The sequence below is a fragment of the Carcharodon carcharias genome, chromosome 4 (genome assembly GCF_017639515.1).
Source record: "Carcharodon carcharias isolate sCarCar2 chromosome 4, sCarCar2.pri, whole genome shotgun sequence".
Lineage (NCBI taxonomy): Eukaryota > Metazoa > Chordata > Chondrichthyes > Lamniformes > Lamnidae > Carcharodon > Carcharodon carcharias.
Window position 1 is genome coordinate 3,480,021 of NC_054470.1, and position 22,373 is coordinate 3,502,393.

Genomic DNA, 22,373 nt, shown 5'->3' on the forward strand with positions numbered 1-22,373 from the left:
GAGAAGCTGTGGTTGTTGTCCTTAGAGTGGAGAAAACTAAGAATAATTTTGATGGAGTTCAAAACCATGAATACTTTAGAATGATCAATAAAGAGTGGGGACAGGTGATTGGCAAAAGAGCTAGTTGACCCAAGAAAACTTTCTTGCACAACCATTGTTTAGGATTTGGAACGCACTACCTGATATGGTGGTGAAAACATGATGGTAACAGATTCAACAGAAGTTTTCAGAAGGGAATTGGATAAATACTTGAAGGGAGAAAAAATGGAGGGATATGGGAAAAGAGCAATGGAGTGGGATTAACTGGATGTTTCTTTGAATAAGCTGGTGCAGATTTAATGGGCTGGTGGAGCCCACTAGGGAACAGGCAATTCTAGATTTAGTGACGTGTAATGAGGCAGATTTGATAAGGGAGCTTAAGGTGAAGGAACCCTTAGGAGGAAGTGGCCATAATATAATAGAATTTACCCTGCATATTGAGAGGAGAAAGCTGGAATCACATGTAATGTCATTACAGTTGAATAAGGGCAACTACAGAGGCATGAGGGAGGAGCTGGCCAGAATTGATTGAGAGATGAGCCTAGCAGGAAAGACAGTGGAACAGCAATGGCAGGAGTTTCTGGGAGTAATTTGGGAGACACAGCAAAAATTCATCCCTCGGAAGAAGAAGCATACTAAAGGGAGGACGAGACAACCATGGCTGACAAGGGAAGTCAAGGACAGCATAAAAGCTAAAGAGAAAGCATACAATGCGGCGAAGAGCAGTGGGAAACCAGGGGATTGGAAAGCCTACAAAGACCAAGAGAGGACAACTAAAAAAGAAATAAGGAGGGAGAAGATTAAATATGAGGGTAAACTAACCAGTAATATAAAAGAAGATTGCAAGAGTTTTTTTTTAAAGATATATAAAGGGTAAGAGAGAGGCGAAAGTGGACATTGGGCTGCTGGAAAATGATGCTGGAGAAGTAGTAGTGGGGAACAAAGAAATGGCAGAGGAACTGAATAGGTACTTGGCATCAGTCTTCACGGTGGAAGACACGAGTAACATTCCCAAAGTTCAAGAGAATCGGGGGGCAGAGGTGAGTATGGTGGCCATTACCAAGGAGAAGGTGCTCGGAAAACTGAAAGGTCTGAAGGTGGATAAATCTCCTGGGCTAGATGGATTACACCCCAGAGTTCTGAAGGAGATAGCTGAAGAGATACTGGAGGCGTTAGTGGTGATCTTTCAGGAATCACTGGAGTCAGGGAGGGTCCCAGAGGACTGGAAAATCGCTAATGTAACCCCCCGTTTAAGAAGGGAGTGAGGTTAAAGATGAGAAATTACAGGCCGATTAGCCTGACCTCGGTTATTGGTAAGATTTTAGAGTCCATTATTAAGGATGAGATTTCAGAATATTTGGAAGTGCATGGTAAAATGGGGGCAAAGTCAGCATGGTTTCATCAAAGGGAGGTCATGCCTGGCAAATCTGTTAGAATTCTTTGAGCAGGTAATGAGTAGGTTAGACAAAGGGGAGCCAATGGATGTTATCTACTTGGACTTCCAGAAGGCCTTTGACAAGGTGCCGCACAGGAGGCTGCTCAGTAAGATAAGAGTCCATGGTGTTAGAGGCAATGTACTAGCATGGATAGAACATTGGCTGCCTGGCAGGAGGCAGAGAGTGGGGATAAGGGGGTCCTTCTCAGGATGGTGGCTGGTGACTAGTGGAGTTCCACAGGGGTCAACTTTTCACTTTATACATTAATGATCTAGATGAAGGAACTGAGGGCATCCTGGCTAAGTTTGCAGATGATACAAAGATAGGTGGAGGGACAGGTAGTATTGGGGAGGCTGCAGAAGGAATTGGACAGGTTAGGAGAATGGGCAAAGAAGTGGCAGATGGAATACAACATGGGAAGTGTGAGATCATGCACTTTGGTAGGAAGAATAGAGGCATAGACTATTTTCTAAATGGGGAGAGAATTCAGAAATCTGGAGTGCAAAGGGACTTGGGAGTCCTAATCCAGGATTCTCTTAAGGTTAACTTGCAGGTTGAGTCGGTAGTTAGGAAGGCAAATATAATGTTGGCATTTATTTCAATAGGACTAGAATATAAAAGCAGGGATGTGCTGCTGAGGCTTTATAAGGCTCTGGTCAGATCACATTTGGAATATTGTGAGCAATTTTGGGCCCCGTATCTCAGGAAGGATGTGCTGGCCCCCGAGAGGGTCCAGAGGAGGTTCACGAGAACGATCCCAGGAATGAAAGGCTTAACATATGAGGAACGTTTAAGGACTCTGGGTCTATACTCGATGGAGTTTAGAAGGAGAGGGGGGATCTGATTGAAACTTACAGAATATTGAAAGGCCTGGATAGAATGGACGTGGGGAAGAAGTTTCCATTAGTGGGAGAGACTAGGACCTGAGGGTACAGCCACAGAGTAAAGGGAAGACCTTTTAGAACAGAGATGAGGAGAAACTTCTTTAGCCAGAGAGTAGTGAATCTATGGAATTCATTGCCACAGAAGGCTGTGGAGGCCAGGTCATTGAGTGTATTTAAGACGGAGATAGATAGGTTCTTGATTGGTAAGGGGATGAAAAGTTACGGGGAGAAGGCGGGAGAATGGGGTTAAGAAACTTATTAGCCATGATTGAATGGCGGGGCAGACTCGATGGGCCAAATGGCCTAATTTCTGCTCCTATGTCTTATGGTCTTATGGCTGAATGGCCTCCTTTTATTCTGTACTATTCTATGATATACTCCATCACTGCCATTACCTACTTACAGCTGTTTAACATTACCCACTTCCACTTTTGTCTTTGTTAACTTGCCATTAAAACCCTGCGGATAATGGGCAGGTATTCTAATTATCTCCACACAGGTGGAGAAAATGTTTTCACCCCTGTTTGTCTGTAAACAATATACCTCAAGAACTAATGGACAAATTTCATCAAAACTTGGTACACAGGGTATGGCCCAAGGAAAAACTGATTAGTTTTTGCCGAAGATCTGGATCCTGGAATTTCTTAAAGGGTCCTTTAACATTGGGGGATTGACTTTTTTTGAATTTTGTTTAGAATGTTGTTTGTTTTGTTTTGGTGTTTATTAGAATATTGTGGATTGTCTCATTGCTGTGGTGAAATTTGTCAGAGCTGTCAAAATGTGAGCAGATGTTTCAGAGCAGATTGTTGGATATGGATTGGCCTGAAACCACCTCAGTGAGATGGAAGCTCTGAATAAAAAGATTTTTTTTTCAGCTTTGTAGCTACAGGGCAACAACCAGGCAGGAAAAACCTCAAGGTATGAGATGTGTAATTGTAATAATGTTGAGTTAAAACAACAATTTGGCAGAGGTATGCACTCGGAGTGCCCTCCTCACTTGTTGGCAGGATGTGACTGGTGGATTCCACAAGGATCTGTGTTTGGGCCTCAACTATTTACCATATTATTAATGACTAAGATGACGGGATAGAATGCTACATACCTAAATTTGCCAATGAGACAAACTTAGGTGGTATTGTAAGCAGTATAGATAAAAGCGTAACATTAAAAGGAAATAGTGATAGATTGCTTGAACGGGAAAAACTGTGGTCCATGGTTTTCAATCCAGGCCAATGTGAGGTCCACCACATTGGACCTAATGAGGATAGAATAGAGTACTTTGTATACAGTTAAAAGCTAGAAACAGTGGAGGTCTGAAGTGACTTAGGGGTCCAAATAATGGATCAGTAAAATGTCATGAGCAGGTTCAAAAATATTTTCATGCTCTGCCTTCCACCACCTCTCTTGATTAACCACTATCCTTAAAATCCACATCTTGATCAAGCTTTCTTTCATCCCTCTTAACATCTCCTCATTTAGCTTAACATCCAATTTTGTCCGATTGTGCCTGTATGAAGTACCCCAGGGTGTATTTTTGTATTAATGGCAGAATATAAATGAAAGTTACCGGTAATTTAGAAGAGGAGCACCAAGGACAAACAATGAAGAGTAGATTATAAAATACCTCTGAAGAGAAACCAATGATTTTGTGAGAAGTTAAAGATTACCATATAAACTATTATAAGAATGTTCCTTGTTTCCAAAGGAAGAAAACTATTGAAATGATCTGTGATTTGATAAGCGTACACTATGGTAGCTTATTTCTTTTTATACCGATATGCACATCAAGGTAATGGATATTAATTCTGGGAAATGAAACTCTTCCATTTCAGGGACCCACTGTCAGCTATAAACATTGTCAAGTTGGGTATAAAACAGTGCATTTCATTTGAACTGATTCATGTGTGGCTATTTCAGTTAAAAGTATAATTCTTGCCTGTACTAGCTCATCAAAAAAGATGCATTTTCTCAAGAATTCACAGTATCTTCTTACGTTAGCAACTCACCAAGGCTCCTTCAAAGCACCTTCCAAACTTGTGACCTCTACCACCTGGAAGGACAAGCAGATGCATGGAAACACCATCACCTGAAAGTTCCCCTCCAAGTCAAACACCAACCTGACTTGGAACTATATCACTGTTCCTTCACTACCACTGGGTCAAAATCTTGGAACTTCCTTCCTAATGCCACTGTGGGTGTTCCTATATCACATGGGCTGCAGTGGTTCAAGAAGGCAGCACACCATCACCTTCTCAAGGGTAGTTAGGGATGGGCAATAAATGCTGGCCTAGCCAGTGATGTCCACATCCCATGAATAAAGAAAAACATCTCTCTCAAAATTCCAGTGAACATGGTGCAGCAAAAAAATGATTTGATGGAAAGTGAAACATTTTTATATTTTTAAGCAGCTGGTGACAGTGAAGGGAGTCTCTTTACTGCTCCATAAACTTTCACGTAGAACGGTTTATAAACATTATTGGTTCATTCAAAACAGCCTGAATTGAACATAGCACAATTGATGTAATGATTTCTCCCCAAAGGGTATATTTCTGATTATGTCCTTGTTTCCTTTCTGTCCATCAGGAGAGCAGTGATGGAGTAACACATCCTGTCGCACTAACTGAACTCAGAACATACAATGACAGTGAACTTGCAGTTGAGCTAACCAATGCGTTGAGACGGTGAGTGGAGTTTTCATGGGACAAATCTATGATTTCAGAAAAATTAAATCATGTATGTACTTTTTAACAGCGGGGAACTACATTCCATTTTAGTTTTGTTCCTTGTCATCAGTTAATTCTGTCACTGTAGAATGAATTTGTCACCATTATTCTCAGGAAAAATTTGATGTATGCACACAAGCATTTTCACACAATATACCAGGAAATTGGTAGTATTGTTAAAAATACATTTTATCAAACAAGTTGAATTGTTAAAAGCAAAACTGATTAGAAATAATATTTTAAATTTTATTTTTTATTTTTGTTTCTATTAACCATTTTTGTCCATGGAGAGGAAATCACTGCAACATTTTTGCTCCTCCATATGAGGTAATTTCCTCCCAAAAAATCCTTCTGGAATTCTATCTCACTTGTTTGAAACTGCATTGGAACTCCATTTAAATTGCCTTGTATGATTTAACAGAAAAAGAAAGCATCAAGTTGTGCAGCCAAACGGGCGCAATGTGTAGGTGTCCAAACCTGTGTTCCCTTAATCAATTGAATTCAGCTGCAGTGCATTTGGATGTTTTGTGTTACCTATGCTTTAGGGCATAAATTGTTGCGATTCTAAATTTTGGACAATAAAATAATGCTTCTCACCCCATGCCCTGAAAGGTATATTTGCTAAGCCTAAGATAAATATAATTTATTCTGCTCATTATTCCATACTACATATGCAAAAGGACTTGCCTCATAACTCAATTGCTTAGGGAATACGCACAGAAAATATCTAGTATTAAACATATGGGCACTTTGAATTTAACTTCATGGTGTACAATAATGCATTTTTAATATTCTTGACAGCAGTAACATAACAGTTCATGCAAATTTTAAAGCAGTCAACTGTGCTAGGTTAAATATCTTTAGGTCTGGTTATATTCATGAGCTCTAAGATCCATATTATATGAAATGGTGGATTGAGAAAGTGCTTAATATAATGAGGCACTATAAATGCATATTTAAAACCAAATTCCACAAAGCTAACAAGTGTTTGTGGTTGGCTGCACGTGTAGCATTGGATTCTGCAGATACTTGATTATGGTTTCAGTCTTCCCACATTTCTGCCTTTCTCAAAAATTTCTACTTTGCTGTTGATAATTAATTTTAAATTCTTAAAGCAGTTTTAAATTCATCTGAAATAGTCTGATGCTAGTCAGGTATCAGTAATGCCATATTCCAGTAATACTTGTATAATTTTTCAAGGTTTATGTGCATAACCAACAAATATTGAACTTATTTAGCTAAATAAGCAGCACATAATATTTTAATTTCTATGCACTTCTTATAGGTCAGTTTTTAGGTATTATTTTAGGGATTGGACATTAATAAACAAGCAGTATCATGCCAATCCTGCTACTTGAATGAATATTAATATTCTGTTATGGTTTCGTATTCCAAATCTATGTTGGATTTGCATACTAAAGCTGAATTGATTGTCTAGAATGCCAGAGAACTTGAATTCAGCAAGTGTGCACGGGCTAGATTTGGCTGAACCACATCAGACCTTATTCACAGATTCAGTTTCTGTGATATGCATTGTTTATTTTTATGTTTATTTTAAAACTATCATTCACTACCAACGCTAGTGGAGGGGGAAGAAAATACTGTATGGCGTGCAAGAAAGACAGGGCTAGACATTTTTCACTTGCGAGCAATAAAGATTGCCAGATGTAAAGAACTGATTGATTTGAAGCACATTCCATTCTGTAACCGATTTTGTAATGTGCTTGCAAATTGGTGACCCTTGTTGGCTGGTTAAAATTAGCAGACATTGTTACATGATTGTTCTGTTACTGGGTTAAAAAAAAATTGCAATATCTTGAAACAAAATTAAAATGTTTAAAGTTTTGACATACATTTGAGAAATTTTATATTTGAAATTATTGTTGGAGGTATTTATAGAAAGGAGCTTGATTTTGGAAAATTCTAGAAAACCAAAAGTGGACAATTTCACCAGGCTCTGACCATGATATTTCAATCCCCCTTAAATATATAAATTGTGCCGGGGACTGTTTAGTGAATAGGAAACAAAGATTTTAGTTTAATGGGTATTGCTCATATTTTAGAAGAGTTGAAAATGTGTACCCTAGAGCAGGAAGGACAGTATTGAGTCAATCTTTGTTATCTTTATCTAGCTGATTTGAATTTGGATAAATGTGTACAATGTCAAAGTTTGATGATGTCACGAATATAGGAGCTTTGTTAAACAATAAGGAGGCCTGTTAAAGGTTTCAGAAGGACAATGAAGGCTTGTAGTTGGGCAGGCATTTGGTGGAAAGTGATGAGGTAGAGTACTTTTGAAAAAAGAACAAGGCATGGAAACTAACAACTTGCATTTATATAGTACTTTTAATATCGAAAAATATTCTAAGATGCTGCTTAGAGATGTAATTGAAAATGGATTCCAAGCCAAATAAGTGAGATATTAGGAGGGGTAATCAAAAACTTAGTCAAAGAATTGAGTTTTAAAAGAGACGGGGTGATGGTGAAGTAGAATGGTTGAGGGATATAATTCTAGAGTTGGGGGCCTAGACAACTGAAGGCATGAACAAAAGTGAATGGGATGCACAAGAGGACAGTCACAGGAAGGGCTAGTTATAAGGCTAGAGCAGATTACCGATATAGTGAAGGGATTTAAATCAATTAAATGAGAGTATCAAATTTGAAATGTTGGGGCACTAGGAGCCAATGTAAGTCAGCTAGCTAGAAGAGTCAGGGGCCAGCAGGATTTAATGTAGGATGGGATTCTTACAGCATGACTTTGGATGAGTTGTAGTTGATGGAGGGTAGTGGATGAAAAGTCAACCTGAGGAGCATTGAAATGTTTGAGTCTGGAACGAGTGACAAAGGCATAACAAAGGCATGACAAGCATGCTTATGACAATGTCAGGTGGATAATACAAAAGAGAACCCCAGGCTGAATATAGAGGATTTAGAGGGGAATTGAATAAGCAAATAAGAGAAGCCATGAGAGAATATGAAAAGGGACTGGCAGCTATTATAAAAGGGAATCCAAAAACTTCTATACGCATATAAATAATAATAGGGTAGTAAAGGGAGGAATGGGGCCTATTAGGGACAAAAAAGGGGATTTATGTATGGAGGCAGCAGGCATGGTCCAGGTATTCAATGAATACTTTGCATCTGTCTTTACCAAGGGAGAAGATTCTGCACAGGTCATGGAAAGAGGAGGTAGTTCAGATACTTTGAAGGTTTCAAATTGATCAGGGAGGAGGTATTGGAGAGGCTTTCTGTACTCAAGTTGATACAGCATGAAGACCAGATGTGATGCATCCAAGGATACTGAGGGAAGTGCGAATGGAAATTGCAGAGGCACTGGCCATAATTTTCCAGTCCTTCTTAGACTAGGGTTGTTGACCCTTGTTCAAAAGAGGGCACAAAGATAAGCCCAGCAACTACAGACCAGTCAGTTTAACTTTGGTGGGGAAGCTTCTAGAAATAATAATTCGGGACAAAATTAATAGTCACTTGGGCAAATGCAGGTTAATTAAGGAAAGACAGCACAGATTTGTTATGGGTACATTGTGTTTAACTAACTTGCTTGAATTTTTTTGGCTAAGCTGTTCCAGTATAGCTTCAACACTGTCATCTGCCCAACAACGTGGAAAATTACCCTGGTATGTCCTGTCCTCAAAAAGCAGGACAAATCCAGCCCGGCCAAATATTGCCCCATCAGTCAACTCTAAATCCTCAGTGAAGTGATGGAAGGGGTCATCAACAGCACTATCAAGTGGCACTTGCTCAGCAATAACCTGCTCACTGATGCTCAGTTTGGGTTCTGCCAGGGCCACTCAGCACCTGATCTTAATACAGCCTTGGTCCAAACATGGACAAAAGAGTTGAACTCAAGAGGACTGCCCTTCACATCAAGGCAGCATTTGACCAAGTGTGACATAAAGGAAGCCCGGCAAAACTGAAGTCAATGGGAATCAAGGGGGAAAACTCTCTGCTGGTTGGAGTCATACCGAGCACAAAGGAAGATGGTTGTGATTGTTTGAGGTCAAACACCTCCATTCCAGGATATCACTGTAGGAGTTCTTCAGGGTAGTGTGCTAGGCCCAACCATCTTCAGCTATTTCATCAATGACCCTCTCTCCATCATAAGATCAGAAGTGGGGATTTCACTGATGATTGCACAATGTTCAGCACCCTTGCGATTCCTGAGATGTTGAAGCAGTCAGTGTTCATATGTAGCAAGACCTGACCACGTTCAGGTTTGAACTGATAAGTGGCAAGTAACATTCATGCCACACAAATGGCAGGCAATGATCATCGCCAACAAGAGAGAATCTAACTATCTCCTCTTCACATTCAATGGCATTATCATCATTGAATCCCCCACTATCAACATCCTGAAAGGGGGTTACCAGAGACCAAAAACTGAGTTGGACCAGCCATATAAATACTGTGTAGCTGCAAGAGCAAGTCAGAGGCTAGGAATTCTATGGCGAGTAACTCACCTGACCTCAGAGCTTGTCAACCATCTACTAAGCACAAGACAGGATTGTGATGGAATACTCTCTACTAGCCTGGATGAGTGCAACTCCATCAACACTCAAGAAGCTGGACACCACCTAAGAAAAAGCAGCCTGCTTGATTGGCATCCTTCCACCACCCTAAACATTTACCTTCTCCATTACCGATGTACAGTGGCAGCAGCATGTCCAATCTACATTCGCACTGCAACAACTCACCAAGAGTTCCTCGATGGCACCTATCAAACCTGCGACCTCTTATCACCTTGAGGCACAGGCAGCAGATGCATGGGAATACCACCACCTTCAAGTTCCTTTCCAAGCCACACACCATTCTGACTTAGAACTATATCACTGTTCCTTCTCTGTTGCTGGATAAAAATCCTGGAACTCCCTTCCTAACAGCACTGTGGGTATACCTACACCACATGGACTGCAGTGGTTCAAGAAGGCTGCTTCTCGGACGCAATTAGGGATGCGCAGCTGGCCTAGCCAGCGACGTCCACGACCTGTAATTGAATAAATTTTTAAAAAGCCCATCGTTCAACTACCGTTTCTCCTGCCAACCTTTGACTCCAATTTATTTGACCTGGATCTCTTCTTACTCCATTGAAGTTGAGCTATCCAATTATTTCCACTCCCCTGCTTTTTTACTATAGTCCTGAAACTTTTTTTCCTTTTTAAACATTTATCCTCTTCCCTTTTGGAAAGTATTATTGAAATTGGGTCATAACTTGCTACATAAAAGTAAGTTTTCTTATGTCACCACTGGTTCTTCTAATTACCTTAAATCTGTGTCCTCTGATTACCAATAATTCTATTGCTGGAAACAGTTACTTATTTACTCTATCAAAACTCTTCAAGATTTTGATAACCTCTACCAAATTTGCCTTTAATCAGCTTTGCTCTAGGGAGAAAAACTCCAGTTTCTCCACCATTCCCATAACTGAAGAGTTTCATCCCTGTTACCATTCTAGTAAATCTCTTTTGTGCCCTCTCTAAGGACTTGACATCCTTTCTAAAATTGTGGTGCTCAAAATTGGCCACAATACTGTAGCTGCAGCCTACTCATGGTTCCAAAGATTTAACATAGCTTCCTTGTTTTTGTACCTCTGTCTCTATTTATAAAGCCAAGAATGCCATATGCTTTTTAAATAGCTTTTTCAACTTGTCTTTCAAGACTTGCATATGTACACCTCTAGGTCTTGCACCACCTTGAAAATTATACCATTTAGTTTATGTTGCCGCTCCTCAGGACGTGCGGCAACATAAACCAAATGAATCACTTCACAATTCTCTGCATTTTATTTATACCGTGTGTTTGCCATTTCACCAGTGTGTCTATGTCCTCCTGTAAGTTTGTTGCTATCCTTTCTACGTTTCAGAGTTTCATGTCATTTACTGACTTAGAAACTATGCTCTGTACTCATGTCCAATCATAAATACTTATCAGAAATAACAGTAGTCTCAACACCGACCATGACACATTTCCCTCCTGACTGAAAAACAACTATTCACCACTAATCTCTGCTTTCTGTCACTTAGCTAATGTTGCATCAACTCATTTATTGCCTCTTTAATTCCATGGGTTTCAATTTTGTTAACAAGTTTTATTATATGGTACTTTATCAAATACCCTTTGAAAGTCCATATACATCAACTACGCTACCCTTATTCCACTCTTTTCATTACTACAGTGAACTCAGTTAAGTTAGTTGGGCACTATTTGCCTAGAACAAATTTGTGCTGACTTTCATTTATTAGCCCAAAGACGATAGCTTTGGTCTTCCCAATATTTATCTGGAGGAAATTGTGACTCAGTCAAGACTGGGATATTGGAAAGCAACCTGACAATACAGAGACAGTGAAGGGGTTGAGAGAAGTGGTGGAGAGTACTAGCTGTCAGCAGTATAGTGTGTGAAAGCTGACGCCATGTCTGCAGATGATGTGCCAGGTTGCAACATGTAGATGAGGAAGAGAAAGGATATGGATCTTTTGGAGTGAGTAAAGTTGAGGGGGTGAGGGGGGTGGGGGGTGGGGGGGGCGTGGGGGGAAAGAAGCCATTGCTGCAGATGCTTTGGCTATAATTGGAGAGATAAGAGCGGAAAGAAGTGAGGGCAAACTCAGTAAATCTAGGCGTGAAAATGCGTGATCTTTTTGGAAGTTTGAGTCTAACTTGATCAAGCTATAAAAATACAGTTTTGGGTTTTGCAAGTAGGAGAATAGAGTAAAAGAACAGAGAAGTCATGCAAAATTTGCACAGGGCAATGATGAGGCCTTTGTAAGAGTACTATCCGCAGATTTGGATGGCCTTTTATAGAAAAGCCAAAGCCACAGAAGAGCACTCAACATAAGCACAGGGATATAGTTATGAGAAAAAACTTAAGATGCTGGAATTATTCCACCGAAGTAGAGAAGGCAAAGAGGAGATTTAATAAAGCTTTAAAATTATGAAGGGTTTATTTAAGTGAATGGAGCAAAATTATTTCCTCTGGTCAGAATGATGGTAGAATATCTTTTTGAAGACTTTTTAAAACATTTAATATTTTTTTTAACCATTTCCTGTCGTAAATAAAAATTTGAAGCAAAAGGAGGTACAGAGTTATGAGGAGACAGCAGAACAGTGGGATTAGTTTTGGATTATTTTAATGGAGAGTCTTTATAGGTATGCTTTCTATATTATAAACTTATTAAATTCTTTACTACTGTTAGGAAACCCAAAAAGTACTTACCTAAAGCAGGAGTTTGGAGTTCTGTTTGCAGTGGGCTTCAGAACTTCAGCGCATGCGCTGGCTGGGAAAAGACTGCACCTGTGCAGTTGGAGTCTTTCACATCCTCAGGCCCAGAACCAGTCCTGCATATGTGTGCAGTTCAATTTTTTTTTTGCATTTTTAGACCAGGAACCAGCCCTGCGTGCCTGTACAGGAGAGAAAAGAAGAAAAGTGAAACGGCGCAGAACTAGCGGTCAGGTGACCTGAACCAGTGTGCCAGTCAAGAGAAGGTCTCCCAGGGAGGGGAACAGGGAGAAGATCCCAAACCAGGAAGTGAGACAGGGAGAGGTCCTAGAAGGAACAGGGACAAAGACAGGGATCAGAGATCCCATTGAATCAAGATAAATGACAGGAACAGAGAAAAAGGCTTCAAGTTAAAGAAAGAGCTGCGGGGAGCAGACAGGAATTATACAGTAAATGGCAGAACCCTTAAGTGCATTGACAGGCAGAGGGGTCTGGGTGTATAGGTCCACAGGTCACTGAAAGTGGCAATGCAGGTGGATAAGGTAGTCAGGAAGGCATATGGCACACTTGCCTTCATTGGCAGGGGTATTGAGTATAAAAGCTGGGAAGTCATGCTGCAGCTGTATAGAAGCTTGGTTAGGCCACATTTGGAATATTGCGTGCAATTCTGGTCACCACATTACCAGAAAGATATGGAGGCGTTGGAGAGGGTGCAGAGGAAGTTTACCAGGATGCTGCCTGGTCTGGAGGTATTAGCTATGAGGAGAGGTTGGAGAAACTCGGAGATTGATAGAAGTTTACAAAATTATGAGTGGCATGGACAGAGTAGATAGCCAGAAGCTTTTATCCAGGGTGGAAGAATCAATTACTAGGGGACATAGATTTAAGGTGAGAGGAGAAAACTATAGATGAGATGTGTGGGGCAAGTTTTTTACGCAGAGGGTAGTGAGTGTTTGGAATTCGCTGCCAGAGGAGGTGGTGGAAGCAGGTACGATAGTGGTGTTTAAGAGGCAGCTTGACAAATACATGAATAGGATGGGAATAGAGGGATACGGACCCTGGAAGTGCAATATGTTTTAGTTGATGGGCAATATGATTGGTGCAGGCTTGGAGGGCCGAAGGTCCTGTTCCTGTGCTGTACTTTTCTTTGTTCCTTGAAGTGAAGAGGGCTTGAGAGAAGCCCCAAACATCAGAGAGGGTAGTCAAAGGTTGGTGACTCCATGCTGCAGGTTGCAAGGGCAAAGATATCCTTTTGAATCAGTGGTGTTCTGCTTCGCACAGCCCAAGAACTAAAAGTGTGCATGGAAGGTGAAGCTTGAGTGTACTCAGTGATCCAGGGAAAGGAATCTCAGAAGGCGAGATTGAAACCCTGGAGGTGTATTCTTCTGGAAGCTGTCTGAGTGGGAGCGACGTTTGAAGAGAATTCCAAGGAAAGTTCTTCAAATGTGGAGATCGGAAACCCTCATGAGAAAGACAGAGTTTCAGTGAAACTGATTGGCTCATGGTGTGACAAGTGTCTGGGCGGTTTGTTGAGAAATCCATAGAATTTGATTGTATTTACTTTGGAGTGTGGTGTGTCTGACCACAGTTTGCCAGTTGGTTACATGTACTACATACTTAGACTGAATATTAGAGCTTAAAATACATATGGTAAATTGTCTTATCTTTCTGAATTTGCTTGTGTCTGTAAAGATATAGATGGGGTGAAGGAATAGTGAATATTTGAATAATTTTCGTGTGTTTGTATTGAGATCTTTCCAACCTTTTTGTCTGATGTAATATAGTTTATTTTTCATGTTTAATAAATGTTTTATTCTTTTTGTTAGAAGTTCATCTGCAGATTCCTGTGAATTTGTTCAGTAGCTTAGCTCCATGGTTTCTAAAAAAAATTAGGATCTATCAAGCCGGGTTTCAATCTGGGATCTGACTTGTCCAGTGGTAACATCAGCTGGGATTCTAACACTATGTGTTTGTTGAAGCCATACCCAATTGTTGTTTTTAATAGGAAATTGGATGAACATTGAAAAAAAAGTAAATAGAAAAAGAACATGGGAAACTGCTAGAGTGGATGCTTCCAGGGAAGCTAATATCAGCATAGGCATGATGAATTGAATGATCTTTGTACTAAAATTTGCATTATTTTATTCTGTTTATTCTTATATTTTGGTACACAGAGAGAAAAAATTGAAATCTCGTGTGCAGGAATTGGTAACTGCTTTAGAAAGAATGACAAAAAGCAGTGAAGTGCGACATCAACAGTCTGCAGAATTTGTTAATGACCTCAAAAGAGCAAACAGGTATGTGATTTGTAACTGCAAAAGAACAGAACTAAGATTTGAATGTGGTACTTTTCCTAGGAAAACAGTTGATAACGTGTTGTTTTAGGTCCTACAAAATTAACCAGTTGCAAACAGGATTGGCTTTCCGGATTGGATATTAGCTGGGATGATCAAATACAAAGTTTAAATAGTGGCTATCATTAAGATAGGTGGAATCACATAACACTTTCTCTTTGTTGCCTTTTCAATTTTACAGTAGCAATGCAAACAAGGTCTTTATTAGCAACTTAGATCCTGTGAAAATCGGTTCCATGAGCTGACACCCCAATACTGCCGAATACTGCTCCCCTGCCTCTGGCAGAATCGCAATTCCAATGTTTAGCGGGTCTACATTTTTATCAGTGATAACAGAATTTCTTATAATAATGTAAGCACAAGGAGATAGCTCACCTCAAAGCACAAGCAGAAGGCTGCCACACTCAGAATCCAAACTAAAGAAGCACCTTTTGCTTGTTGTACTTGTTTTGATGTACATTGTGATTTTTTAATGTAAAGAGACATTAATTTTTCCTCATCTCCTTTCCTGAAGGCATAGCATCTTGCTCTGATATAGTTAGCTGAGCATTGACAGCTGTCTGATACCTTGTCCATGTGCCATTCTTTTGTGTGTGAGCCTAGACAATGGGTATCAACATCCTATTTGGCCAAGCATGGTCTTGTCCACATATGACATCTAGACCTGAATTTTTCAGGCGGCGGGCAGGCTTGGCGGGAGCGGGGTGATCGGCTCCGCACCGCCATTTTACGTGGATAGGCCAATTAAGACCAGCCCAGCATAATACGCGAGCCGTAGTGCATGTGTATGAAAGAGCGCTTCAATCGGCCTCAGGGAGATTGAATTCATGTTCAAAAAATTAAATAAGAGGTTTAAAAATGTATTTAAACGTCTCCTCATGTGACTGCATCACATGAGATGGGACATGGTTTTATATTTGGGAAAATGTTTTTATTTATTTCATAAAAGTTTTAGGAAACCTCATCCCCCTCGTGGATGAGGTTTCCTAAAAAATGTGAAGACCGCTTGGCCTTAAGGTTGGACAGTATTGTACAGTACAAGTTTAAAAAAAAAACAAGCTTTTAGTAATTTTTTTTCTTTCTTTGTATAAATTGGATGAATTGGATGTCCAGATTTTTATTTCTTCCATAATTTTTCCTTCATTTGTAGGTTCCTGCTTACCAAACTGATTTCAGGGGAAAGCCAAAATCCGTAAACCTCTCAGCATACTGGTTATACATTTCAGCAAACTGAGTGTAATTTACGGCAGTCTTTCCACCTTTGGAGGCCATGTTTGTGATAATGCAGACAAAGTCTGCTTCATGTATGTGATAAAAGCACTGCCAATAAGGCAAATGCTCCTTCATATGGGAACAGTGCTACAATTTAATAGGGAAAATAACATTTGTACTTATGTAAAAACCGATCTTATGTTAAAGTTGACCCCATGATTTTTGGCCTTAAAAAAAACATAATTTTTCAAATACCTTGTGTAAATATTTATCCCAATTTTTCCTGGGATCAACACCCAAAAATTTCAGAATCTAAGGGTATGTGGAGTTGGGAAGAGAGAAGCCATTGCTTTAAATGCTTGGGCTACAGTTGAAAAGGTAAAACTGAAACCAACCAAAAACTTCTTAATGTGGGTAATGTAAACAAAAAAAAATCCTAAACATTAAAGTTAGAGATAATTATAGTGATGGGTTAATAGCTGAGATTATAAATGTTGATTTATTTTCTTTTTAAAAAGAGGGAGAATATTGTCTAAAATTTTGCATAGTGCAAGAGTAGAAGGAGGGCTCACTGACACACACAAACTGTAGCAAAGGAAGGATATTTTTATAAAGTGCAGTAGAAATGCAATTACAGGCTAGGTTTTCTTTGCAGCAGTCTATGATTAAAAATATTGAGCAAAGGCTCAAGTTTGAAAAGTTTAATTAACACTTCTGCTCCACTTTATAATGGGTTAGAAACTTTGGCAAAACCTCAATTTCCTAGCCACTAGTGGTCTCTTTGTCCATTCAATACAGCCCAAATCAAGCAAGCATGTCAACCCCTTGAATACATTACCCATGTAAAGTTGACCTCATGACGTTTGACCAAAAGAATTAGTCTCAAATTATAAAAAAACATTTTTTGTATACATGTCATGTTGATTGATATGGTTTCATCATACTTATAATTTATAAATTGTTTTGTCTCTTTTTAATTGTAGTAATTTAGTAGCGGCCTATGAGAAAGCAAAGAAAAAACATCAAAACAAATTGAAAAAACTGGAAGCACAAATGATGGCCATGGTGGAGAGACATGAGACACAAGTGAGAATGCTTAAGCAAAGAATTGCCTTGCTCGAGGAAGAAAACTCGAGACCTCAAACAAATGAGACATCACTGTAAGAAAACATATGAATGGTATGGATGCTGTGAATTCATCAATTCTCCACATCGACTCAAAAAACTTAAATATCAAGATAGGAAAAATGATACTGATATCTTTCTTATAAGTGTGAACATATCCAGATACCACCATAACAGCATAACATTATTGTGGAAACCATGCTTCTAATAAAAATGACTGAAGCGGCACTGGACTAAATATGGGACACCAGTAAATCAGCTCTTTGCTGTGACCAGAAACACACTTAAACGTACTTGCATCTCAAAAGGAATATGCATTTTTAATATTGTCTAAATAAGGCAAATGGACACTTGTAACTATTATCATCAAGTTGTATCAAATAGGCAGATGATTGTACAGCCAGAATTTAAACGTTTAATAGATGCTGCTGCCAGCCACTTAACTTTTCACAGTCATTAATGTTCTATTCAAATTCATAGTCTTACAAATATGTCTTATCAAAAATGTTAAACCATCTTCATCACACAATAAGGCTGTTATGCTGCAATTGTCAAGGTTGACATCGTGAGAAATAATTCTAGTCAAAACTGGAAGTAAGTGTTTCATGTGATACTGACACAGAACCAAGGAACATATTAGCAGAAATAATGTCTCAAACCCCTCTGAGCTACATTGACATGTAATTCATTCATGTTTTGTATGAATTTTAAAGTACTGTAGCTCAAGTCCAAAATTAGTCAGTCCATATTAGCTACCTACAGAATGGACTACCTCATATAGAAAAATGATCCTTCTTATTTTTCATTATTTTATATAACACAGTTATGATTATTAGTCATAACCCTGTTCAAAACTAATCATTTTACCAGAATTGGTTTTGGCACAGCAGATGGTGTTGACTTTGGATATTCATTTTATTTTGAACAAAATAACCCAAGATTGTTAACATAGAAGCAGATCAGAGCTGACCAACTTGGTTTTATCCATATAAATACAAAGATGTGAAATTCCTGATTTAATTTGCATATGATTACTAGTTAGCTACAGAAATCTTGTTCCTTTAGGAAAATTATAATGCACATCCACATGTCTCTTCTTTCCAGCTTTTTAATCATGCAATTTCCAGATGGTTGTAATTAATTCTTTTTCTTCTTTTTATGGAATGGGTCAAGCAAAAGTTTCTTTTCAATTACTCCAATACTTTTGATGGCATATTTGGGAAATTATCTGCATCTTACTGTCTAAAGAGTTATGAGCTAGAGCTCTAAAATCAAAATCTGCACTCTGATTTTGAAGTTTTGAATTCAAGTAACCTTGTAAGCCAGGTATCTACTTCTTGAAACACACTACTGTTCACCTCCAGAGACTGATGTTACAAAAAATTTTGATGGACCTATTGCACATTTCAGCATTGCTATTTTATGCAGGTTTCTATTATCCTCTAATAGAAAACTGATTCTTTGCAACATAAACTGCAGGACTTGAAGAAGAATGTTCACCACCATCTTCTCAAGGGCAATGAGGAATGCATAATAAATGCTGGCCTTGTCAAAGATGCTCACATCCCAAGAAAAAAACAGGGTCATCTTTAAGTAAAGGTTGTACAAATTTCAGAATGACAGGTGAAAATAACTCTCACATGAATTTATTGTTTATACCAAGTGCATCCTGGACTGGAATATCTCTTCAATGGGACTTTCCTAGGTTAATATCTTTGAGAAACTGCTATCCATATTCAAAATTTCCATCAATCAGGATAGGAAAGATAAAAGAAACAAACTCATAGTTAGCTAACCTTTTTTGGCCTTGCTGATGCATCACCACACTTGGCTGGACAGGTCACTTCTCCTATTCTGAATATCTATTCAATATTATGATACAAGCAGGCTGCTCTTCATCTGCAATTGAACTAAATCTGCTAATCTTCTAAGTACCTTTAAATTATGAAAACTATTCTATTAAATATGGTTTTGCTGTAAGAATCTCTGAACCCCTTGGTGAAATTACCAAACGTCATTTAGTAGAATGAAGAAAGAACTTGTATTTTACCTTAACCGTCATGACCTCAGGATGTTCCAAAGTGCTTTATAGCCAATGAAGTACTTTTGATGTGTAGCCTCTGCTGCAATGCAGGAAACTCAACATCCAATGTATGCACAGCAAGATACCCCGTACCACAAACAGCAACGACATAAATAATCACAATCTGTTTCAGGTAATCTATATGGGATAAATAGTAGGATGATCTTTTGCCTTTCCTTTGTATCATTTCCCCTTAGGTGTTTTAAACAAAAAGGCACTTATTCTACCAACTAAGATGGAAAAGGAATTGTAAAAATAGCTTTGACATGGAGCAGTTCATAAAATCCTCCATTATGAGACTACCATTTTGAACCTTTCTTCAAACAAAATTCATTCAAAGATTACATTAATGCATCACACTTTGCTACCATTTAGAATGGGTTACTTGGCAAATGGCCACTGTTTAGTAAAAGATGTACCCTTGGCAAATTAGTGCTTTTATCGAGACATTAAGGCAGATGGCTGCTCTCACTTTTTATTGAGCTACTGTTTCCAAGAGGTTAGCATTAAGAAATGTGTGAAGTATAATTGCAAATTTACCTTTTAAGTGTAGTAATCGCCTTTAAAATTAAGATATACCTAGCAGACCCTATTTTCTCTACCAATCTCGAGTTTCTGTATTTCCTCGAGAGGAATGAAATTCAGAGTATGTCTCATCTGTCTTGTCTTACAATTAAACATGTATTTGTGCAAAAATTTAGGAAAATCTTACAACTATTATAAGGCAAGTGGGAAAGTGTTAGTTTCAAGAACCTTATAGTAAATGGTTCTTGTAGTCAAAAGAATTAAAGTTGGCAAGATGGAAATATTGGGTTGTCAAGACCTAAAGAGTTACTTATTAGAGGTATTTTCCTAATTGGTTTACCTAAACTATTATATGTGGAATACACTTTATGAAAAAATCACAAAGTTAAATATGTATGACCACTTTTCTCAGTTCTGTTTTCATTTTAATAATTGCCCAATATGTTTCATTGTGTTTGAAAATCATGTTTCTTCCAGGAAATTATTTAAAATATTTGTAAATTACAGATTATAGAAAGTGTTTTTATTTATAGTTTAAAAGTACTATATGCGAGATAAAAGAACATGAAAATGATTTATTTCCCTGAACAAGATCCATATGTTTCTCATCTAGCTTTGTCCCGGTTACACGTATTAAAGAAGACGGACTGCTGTCCACAGTATTAGTTGTTGCTTGGTAGTACAGAATTTGAGTTTTGCTGGAAAAAGAGACATGCTGTTGAAGCTTTTTATTTTGCACTCGTCAGGACAGATGCAAGAATACCAAAATTGAGCAACAGGTGAAGCTAGCTGTTTCACTCTGCTACAATGCAGTGGCTATACAAGTGGTGTTTTCCACTAACATGATGCTGTCGTCAAGCCAAAAAGACATTTTATATACACAGAAATGAGTAATGTGGTATCTGAATTTCAGTGCCAGGATGATGCTGTACGTCCCAATGACTGGCAGATCGTATTAAACAGCACATCCCTTTGGCTGTCTGCAATAGGCAGAGTACTGACCATACTCCTCCAACCCACGCTTGCAAAACTCAACATAATGTCTAACGTTAGATGTGATTTTGTGATTGGGCAGCATTTGCTAGAATGCTATATCTATTCATATGCCGGGACTTGTTTCCTACAGGCAAAAGAAATATATTCAGTCATTGTACCTTTTTTGAATATATAAAAGCATAGGGGAACAATAGTTCCCTGGTGCATTTGCCATGGCAACATCTCAATCAATCAGCACCCCTTTTCTCATGCAGTATAAATTCTTCCCTTTGAAATTTGGCATTCTTGCATTCTTGATGAGTGCAAGTCGAAAAGTTTGACAGCATGTCTCTTTTTCAGCAATACTCAAATATTGCAAATACTCTTAGTGCCACTTTAGAGGACATATCCTTTTAGGACATGAAATGAGATAGCTGTGAATATCAAAGTAAATCCCACCTCTAATGAAATTATGAATTAAATGTGTGGCTACAGCCCTTTATAATGCTTCATTGGAGTCGCATTTCAAAACGTTCCCAGTTTACCTCTGTTCATGAAGCAAGCAAAGAGGAGGACTGAGAGGCACTAGTAAGTGCATATACATTTCCCTTCAGGCTTTATTTATTATGCTTTTAGGGTTATGTCAATTCCAGTCAAGTACCATTTCCCTTTTTGTCTAACCTTGTGTTGTAACATTGAAGGGTTATTTTTTTGGCAAAGAATTCTGAATTTGGAGCTAGATAGATGAACAGAGCACCAGAGAAATGTCACAAGCAAGGATGTTAAATATATGATAGCACTATGGTTTAACTCCTACACTTAAATTAAGATGTGCAGCTGTTTTTAGCAAGATGTTGGGATTACTTTTACATGCAAAATGTCCAAATGGCTGGCACCTACACCATATTAGTTTGTTCCAGATCTGTGGAAGTAATCTGAGAATTTGAGCACCTCTGATCTTTGAGGGTTATGATTTATATATTCTCCTATTGTATTTAAGTTTATAACTGCTTTTTTTTTTAGTTTTCCTAGTTGCTGTAAAATGTAAAACAATTTATTTTATATAGAATTGTACAAACTGCATTTATTTATATGAAGAGACATTTATACTATTATTTTCCAAAAGACCTTATATCTAGAATAAATACTTTTATTGACAAATTCTAGTGTTAATAGTTTAACAGCATTTTGAGATTCATATATACTTGTTGAAACTCGTTACTTGATTATCGTGGATAGCATATGGATTATAAAACTGCTCTCGTAGTCCAGATGCCTGGACTAATAATCTGAATTCTGAGAGTTCAAATTTCACCATGGTAGTTTGCGAATTTGAACATAGATTTTTTTTTTAAATTAACTATCTATAATGGTGACAATGAAGCTACCAGATTTATGTAAAACTCCAGCTGGTTCATAAATGTCCATTTAGAAAAGGAAACCTACCCTCTGAAATGGGCCTAGCAAGTCACTCAGCTGTCTCAAACTGCTACAAAGTATAATAATAATACTGAATGGACCCTTTGACCTAGGTATCTGATTCAGATACAGCTAAAGGTGCCAGCCCAGTTGAGCCTGCAGAGTGGTCTTCAGTAATATTTGGAGACTTGTGCCAAAATTGGGAAATTTTTCCAGCAGCAAAAGCAACAGCTTCCTACTCTCAATGATACTTAGCAACCAATGTCCAAGATGTCGTCTCATAATCTGATATGTCCTGTCCCACTGGCAGGACCTAGTTAAGGTGGTGGCACAGTAGTATACAGTCCAGAAGTGGCTCTAAGGTCCTCAA

The 22,373-nt window shown here is 38.5% G+C and overlaps 1 protein-coding gene across 2 annotated transcripts in view; it reads left to right on the forward strand.

Annotated features, from left to right (window-relative positions):
* The window catches only part of mcc (MCC regulator of WNT signaling pathway), a 248,698-nt gene extending 226,961 nt beyond the window's left edge, over positions 1 to 21,737 (forward strand). For both annotated transcript variants that reach the window (XM_041186138.1, XM_041186139.1), the window contains 3 exons: positions 4,943 to 5,040; positions 14,485 to 14,607; positions 16,860 to 21,737. In XM_041186138.1, coding sequence (XP_041042072.1) covers positions 4,943 to 5,040; positions 14,485 to 14,607; positions 16,860 to 17,040 — 402 coding nt within the window. In that variant the 3' untranslated portion in view covers positions 17,041 to 21,737. The remainder of the gene's footprint in view (positions 1 to 4,942; positions 5,041 to 14,484; positions 14,608 to 16,859) is intronic.
* The last annotated feature ends 636 nt before the right edge of the window (positions 21,738 to 22,373 follow it).